Source organism: Moschus berezovskii, chromosome 6, assembly GCF_049115385.1.
Source record: "Moschus berezovskii isolate FMDL1 chromosome 6, NW_MosBer_1.0, whole genome shotgun sequence".
In the NCBI taxonomy this organism is placed as follows: domain Eukaryota; kingdom Metazoa; phylum Chordata; class Mammalia; order Artiodactyla; family Moschidae; genus Moschus; species Moschus berezovskii.
Genome location: NC_142465.1, coordinates 48,967,311 through 48,974,942, shown reverse-complemented (window position 1 = coordinate 48,974,942; position 7,632 = coordinate 48,967,311). Strand labels below are relative to the sequence as shown.

General features: G+C 36.3%; 1 protein-coding gene across 1 annotated transcript; it reads left to right on the top strand.

The window, feature by feature from the left end:
* Positions 1-246: 246 nt before the first annotated feature.
* Positions 247-5,345, top strand: LOC129536365 (lysozyme C-1-like). The gene is made up of 4 exons (XM_055395227.2): positions 247-420; positions 1,645-1,809; positions 3,670-3,745; positions 5,210-5,345. Exons 1-4 carry the CDS (start codon positions 285-287, stop codon positions 5,274-5,276), a joined length of 444 nt encoding a protein of 147 aa, XP_055251202.2. The 5' UTR covers positions 247-284; the 3' UTR covers positions 5,277-5,345.
* Positions 5,346-7,632: the final 2,287 nt, after the last annotated feature.

Here is a 7,632-nt window from a genome sequence, read left to right as displayed (position 1 = left end):
TCCTCTTGTGGCAATAATGCTAACTCCAGTTCTTCCTGAGAAATGTCCTTAAGCAATGTCATTTCATTATTTTCTGCAGACTAATTCTTACGATATCCAAATATATCTCTTCAAAGATAAGAAGGAAAACTTTACATGTGTGTGGACCAATAAACTCTTTCTGTTTTCCACATGTCTCAGAGGGTGGAGCCACAAAACCAGTGAGATAAGAGGGGAGTGAAAAGATGTTAAATAGCAAGTCCAGCTCACTCTGGTCAGTCTGGACATTTGACTCCTCAGCCAACATGAAGGCTATCGTTATTCTGGGGCTTCTCTTCCTTTCTGTTGCTGTCCAGGGCAAGGTCTTCGAGAGATGTGAGCTTGCCAGAACTCTGAAGAAACTTGGACTGGATGGCTATAAGGGAGTCAGCCTGGCAAACTGTAAGTTAACTTTTCTTTCTCCTTCCAAACAGTTAACCAGGTGTGGAACTAACAGAGGATGAATAGTAAGGGACTCTGAGTGAATGGGCTTTGTCTTTGTTGGAGGGTTTGTACACTTACCATGGTTAAAAACATCAACTTGCTCCTTCAGAATCAGCTGTACCAAGGGAAGGATTGAAGCATGGGAGGGTCAAATTCTATACCATTCTAAACATGCCAGGTCCCCCTGTACTCCTCTAGTGCCACTAAATTTGCCAGCTGGCACTTGTAGGCTGATGATAAAATGTTTCAACACCTGGGATATCTCTTTCAAGCCCTTGGTGTCTGACTCTAGCCATTTCAATTTTGGAACTTGGGCTCTTCAAGTTTGAATAAGGCATTATTTTTCTCATTTTTATACTCCTACTAAGATGCTGGGCTTTTAACAACAATGCTTTTTTCAAAAAATTACATTGAATTCATAAAACAAGAACAAGGACAGTAGGATCCTATTTTCCTTCAGTCAATATCCATATGAGGATCCCTGAAATGCAGCAAGAAGTGACATTTTATTATTTTCACTCAAGTTGATTATTTTTCATTTTCTTCCTCAGAAATCAAGATGTATATTAAATAAAAATTACTCTTCATTTTAGTCCATATTTGTCAAGGTCACCACTGTATTTTTCAAATTGAACTCAGACATTTCCCCTCTATAATTATTTTTGAAAGAATGAGCAAATGGCTAGATGGATAGATGCATGATATAATCTTTCCTAGTTTATGATTCTTGTTGTCCAGATTCTAATTTGATACCCAAATCCACCTTTAGATATGCTAAAAATTTTATTTCTCCCAGAAACATATTTTTCCTAATAAAAAGCATTATTCCAATAGCATATTCATCTACTGATAAAGACCAAACCCATTCAACAACCCTATTGATTTTTCTCTTCTATGGTCAATCTTACCTGAAGGATGGGAGCAGGGGTAGAGCTATTTTAATATTTTTTAAAATGCATTATCTTGTTTTGTTAGTATTACCAAATGACTTGCTAATAGAAGAATTCTCTTAAGGACCCTTTAACATGAAAGTGTTAAAACATTTTGCAAGGAAAACACTTCTTTATATTAATACTTATTAAAGTCATTAGTGAAATATTATTATTTAAAAGAACTGATTTGTCTATGAAGTATAAGTCATGTCCTGTTTTTGCTTTTCAATTAAAAATACATTTTTTTCAGGGTTGTGTTTGACCAAATGGGAAAGCGATTATAACACAAAAGCTACAAACTACAATCCTAGCAGTGAAAGCACTGATTATGGGATATTTCAGATCAACAGCAAATGGTGGTGTAATGATGGCAAAACCCCAAAAGCAGTTGACGGCTGTCATGTATCCTGCAGCGGTAAGACAAGATGATGTTGAGTGATGGCTCAGGCCCCATCTGGTTATACCTGTAAGAACAGAGATTCAGTCCAAATGAAAATGTCTTGAAGAGCTCATCAGGGACCTAGAAAAGCTCCATATTAATTTCTAGAAGCTCTCTATTATCCTTCTCCTAATTTCTTAAGTAAGAAATGAAAGAGCTGGTATGATAAAAGCTTACTTGTTTGCTAACATCAAGAGTTTCTGGAATGACCTATGACTATATTATAACTAGACTTGTTGATGCTCTGTAGAGAACAATACCATTCCTCTGTCTTATTTTGTTTGGGGAGATTTAGGGATAATTTGGTTGTGTGGTCCTTTTTTTTTTTTTTTTATCTACTCTCTTTTATTGGAAAACAAAGAATTACTAGTTAAACAAAGAGGAGGAATACATGTGGTCATTTAAAAAAACTTTTTACTTTTAATGATGAAATGTTTTTAAAAATGATAAATTAAAAACATTAATAGACATCAATATGTTCATATCTACTTTAACAGTTTTTAATATTTTTTCATATTTACTTCTTTTATGTATTTAAATTATATGTGAAAGTGAAAGTTGCTCAGTCATGTCCAACTCTTTGTGATCCCATGGACTCTACAGTCCGTGGAATTCTCCAGGCCAGAATACTAGAGAGGGTAGCCTTTCCCTTCTCCAGGAGATCTTCCCAACAAATTTTATATATGGGTTTTTTTCTTGGTTAGCGATTTAAAGAGAATTAGAAACATTATGATATTTCATTTCTAAATTCTTTAGCTTGTATCTCCATAAGATACAGTTTCTGTATAAATATTGTCATTCTGACAAGTTAATTTACAGATCTGTTTAATTGCAGTGAAAAAAATATTCTATTGAGTTCCTTTTAAAATAGATATGGAATCTTTATTTTTTTATTTTTATTTTTTAAAATTTATTTATTTTAATTGGAGGCTAATAACTTGGAGAACTACTACAAAATTTATATTGTTAAATTTTTAAATATCAAAATTCTTAATGAGAAGATTAGTCTAAGAATATTCTTTTGTATCCAGTTAATTTGCTTTAAAAATATTTTGTATTATGCAATAATATGTGGTCATTGAGTAAATATTCTTACTACCCTGAAATGTATGACCACTGGCAACTTTTGGTATCCACAATTTCTTTCAGAATATATATCACTCACGGACATTAATGTAATTATCTACATATATGTAATTAATTACATATATTTGTACTCACATACAAACATGTAAGCAATGTGTTTCAATAAAACAGAAATTGCACTAAACTTACTACTTTACAATATGCTCTTTATTGTACAAAATTATTTTTATCAACAAATACCAATCTTTATTATATTTCAAGATGAATAAATTCCACTAAATAAATGTTTTATAATTTATTAATCCAAATCACACTGTTAAGCACTCAAGCTGTATTTTCCCCTTTCATTAATTGCTATGAAACATTTGGTACACACATCTTGGGTGCATCTCTTATTATTTCTTTAGGATAAACTTCCAGTAATAGAGTTGGTGAGCAAAAAACTGCTAACACTGGTTTCTGCATGTCTGTTTTATTTTGATTTTATAATCCCTAGTAAAAGAGAACCTTCTATCACATTAGTTAAGAATTCCCAGAGCTTCCACTGACTTTGGCAAATGAGAAACAGAATGCTTCTTTTCACATCAAATAGGAAAGAAAAGAATTTTCCCACGATATTCAGACACATGGACTCTTAAAACATACTTTTAACTGTTCCTTCCTCAGCCTAAGAGAAAAAAGCTGGCCGAACCTAAACTTAAAAAAAATTTCTATGAATGTTGTTTTCATTTTTCACCATCTCCATTTCAGAATTAATGGAAAATGACATCGCGAAAGCTGTAGAGTGTGCAAAGCAGATTGTCCGTGAGCAAGGCATTACAGCATGGTATGTTGTTCTTGTTTGTGTGTTTGCTTTTTCTCTCCTTCCAGTTTTATTGAGATGTAATTGACACACAGCACTGCAGAAATTTAAGATAAGCAGCAGAATGATTTGACTTGCATACATCATGAAATTATTATCACAATAACTTCCGTGAACATCCATCGTATCATATGGATACAAATTAAAGAATTAGGAGAAAAAAATTATGTGTGATGAAAAGTCTTAGGCTTTACTCTTTTAGCAATTTTCATATATAACAATAGCCATGATAATTGCATTTATCACACTGTATATTCGATTCCTAGTATTTATCTTATACCTAGAACCTTGCAGTACCTTTAACTGCCTTCATTCACTTTCCCACCCCTCACCTCACCCATTACACCCTACACTGGTAACCATAAGTTCAGTTCAGTTGCTCAGTCATTTTGGACTCTTTGCAACCCCATGGACTGCAGCATGCCAGACTTGCCTATCCCTCATTAACTTCAGGAGCTTGCTCAAACTTATGTCCATCTAGTCAGTGATGCCATCCAACCATCTCATCCTCTGTCATCCCCTTCTCCTAACCTGATCTCTTTTACTGTGAGTTTTTCCTATATTTGTTTGCTTGTTTGAAATATAATCAACCTACAATACTATGTAAGTTCCTGTTACAGAGCATGGTTTGTGTTAAGCATTAAAAAGGAGAACTGGAGACGTCCCTGGTGGTCCTTTGATAAGATTTTGTACTTCTAACGCAGGGGGTGTTGGACAGGGAACCACATGCCACTAGGTGCTGCTAAGAAAAGGTGGGACTCAGGAAGAGTTGGGGTTTTTTTGGCAGCACTCCAGGGCATGTGGGATTCTAGCCTCCCACCTCACCATCAGGAATCGAAACCACTCCCTCAGCATTAGAAGGTCCAGTGGTCCTTAACGGCTGGACCCCCAGGGAAGTCCCAGATGAGAGCTGTTTTACCCTACTCTTCTGAGAGAAGGGAGAGAATATTCTCAAAGACAAAAGTATGCTACTGACAACTGAGAATCGCAGCTTTAGATTTATGCTAAACAATGTATTACATAGAAACAATCTACTTTAACTGATTCAGAATCTAGTTCTTTTACTCCTCAATTTATTTTAGGGGATTCTAGAGTTTTTAAGATTCTACAAATAATACCAATTCCTTGTCATATCTTGAAATAACTTTTGGAATTAAGTAAATGTGGAATACCCTCTGAAGTTGTGTTGTGAACAACACAGGACTCAACATTTGTGTTCAGCATTCCATGTTCTAGTGAACGCTGGTGGAGATGTGAAGTCCTTGGTATACATGTCTCCAGTTAACAAATAACAATACTTGGATTTGTCTATAGCTTGTATTTCATGTATTGATGAACTATTTTGTTCTCCCAAAAAATCTGAAGTGTGGACATTACAATGAAGCTATGTTTTAGTCTTATTACAATTTGTTTCTTCTTTCTCTACAGGGTGGCATGGAAAAGTCATTGTCGAGACCATGATGTCAGCAGTTATGTTGAGGGTTGCACCCTGTAACTGTGGAGTTAAAATTCTTCAGCTCATTTTGTCTCTTTTTCATGTTAAGGAAGTAATAGTTGAATGAAAACTTATACCACCAGTCCTTCAAGCAAACAATAGTTTTACAGAAGCAAGAGCATATGGTCTTCTAAGAAGCTTAATGTTTGTCTAATGTATTAATTGTTTGATATTAGGCCTATAATATTTTTCAGTTTGCTAATGAAACTAATGCTGGTGAATATTTGTCTAAACTCTTAATTATCTAATATATCTCCAGTACATTCAGTTCTTTATTAAAGCAAGATCATTTATGCACCTTGTTGATCATGAAGGAATATAAAGAGGGATTAGGTGAACTGTTGCTTTTTCTTAATTTCATTAGCATTATGACAAATTCAGAGACAGATGAGTCTGCAACTATTGAAATAATTGGTAGTTAACCACAGATATGAAATGACGCATGCTGTAAAAATACAAACATTTTCATTAAAAACTTTGCAATTCAAACCTTGTCATTGTTTATATAGAGCCATTTAGTGTCTCTGAAGAAATATCTATGTATATATTTTGAACAAAAAAAAAGGGCTTCCCTTGTGGCTTAGAGGATAAACTGTCTGCCTGCAATGCGGGAGACCTGGCTTCAATCCCTGGGTAGGAAAGATCCCCTGAAGAAGGAAATGGCAACCCACTCCAGTACTCTTGCCTGGAAAATCCCATGGACAGAGGAGCTTGGTAGAATACAGTCCATGGGGTTGCAAAGAGTCGGACACGACTGAGAGACTTCACTTTCCTTTCCTTTTGAAAAAAATGACATTTAGCATTTCCAACATCCTCACCTATACCCAGACAGATATGCTGGAGAAAAACCATAAGCATGGTGAAAGATCTTACTTAACATTTTAAATTTTTTTGGCTAAGCTGCACAGCTTGTGGGATCTTAGTTCTCCAACTAGGGACTGAACCCTTGCCCTCAACAGTGAAAGCAGGGAGTCCTAACCACCAGACTACCAGGGAATTTCCCTCAGTTTAAATTCATAACCACAAATCTCAAATGGGCCCTCAAGACTACCTGGTCATCTTAGTTACTTCTCTGTATTGCTATCCCCACTCTTCAAAATTGTCATTATTTACTTCTCCTCTCATCTCAAAGTCCCAGCACACATGCCAACCACTGGTCTTCCACGCTCTCAGATCTCAGTAGATGGCCTGCCCTCACATTACACTGGCAGAACAGAAGCAACCTCATAAAAATTCTCCCCTCCTCGCCACCATAACCAAGCTCATGTCTTTCTCTGGGTCCCTCCTCCCTTCTTTCCCCTTTATCACCAGGATAAAGAGCCTATGCTTTTGCCAATTGCAGTGTCTCCACAGGTAGTCTTCATCACAGCCCTCTCACTGCCCCAATTCAGGCTAAGTTTTTCCAGAATTCTGAGTTTTTCCTCTTCACTGGATCATCCCCGTCACTATATTAACTGCCCTGGTAACATTCCAGAGTTCTCGGTGTGTTCTACAGAATCCTCAAAGTAAAATATTACTCTCTGCTCCCTTTAACAGCAAAACTTCTGGGATGACATATCTATATTCATCTACTTCATGTCCTCACCTCCTTTTGCCTTTCAACTCTTCTTAACATGACTGCTACTTCAAGTAGGAGAAATCTGCTCCAACCTGACTACATCCATGATGTCCTGGGGCCAGTTTTAGTGATCAGCTGTTCTCTGTTCATCTTGATCTCTCAGCAGCCTTTGACAGAGTGAACTACTTCCTACTTCTGGAAAAGTTTTTTCTTCCTCATCTTCTCCTCCTTAACATCCTGACTCAATGATGGCTCCCTCTCAACTCTTCACGGCTGGCTGATCTCTGCTGTTTGATTTTTAACTGTGGCAGTGCCCCAGGACTCAAGCCTATAAAAGCACCTGATAGACCTGTTTTACTTATTTATTTATTTGTTTCTTCTTGTGGAAGTGTAACTTTCAAAGGAATAAAGTGTTTCCTGCTTTTTCAGGAGACTGAAATATCTCAACCTTTCCCAAAACTTGCAAGCACAGGAAAGTCTTAAGTTTTTGAACAGTTTGAGAACACATTGCCAATACAGTGCCCAGTTGCTCTGGAATCCATCAGTGTGTAATTCCTACAGAAGCTCAAAACATCATCCAAATCGGGAGGTAAACACTGACAAATTAGGACCACCTAATCATCAGATTCTATGCATTTCATCAATTGTCCCATAAGTCCTTCTTAATTAAAAAGTCTAATTCAGAATGGCAGAGGCACCAGAGATCAAATTGCCAACATCTGCTGGATCATGGAGAAAGCAAGAGAGTTCCAGAAAAACATCTATTTCTGCTTCATTGACTATGCCAAAGCCTTTGAC

Bases quoted from the DNA above. Each gene is read 5' to 3' on its own strand.
- LOC129536365 (XM_055395227.2), top strand. From the start codon at position 285: ATGAAGGCTATCGTTATTCTGGGGCTTCTCTTCCTTTCTGTTGCTGTC. The intron at 1,810-3,669 runs GTAAGACAAGAT...TCTCCATTTCAG, and splicing joins CTGTCATGTATCCTGCAGCG to AATTAATGGAAAATGACATC. The intron at 3,746-5,209 runs GTATGTTGTTCT...CTTTCTCTACAG, and splicing joins GAGCAAGGCATTACAGCATG to GGTGGCATGGAAAAGTCATT.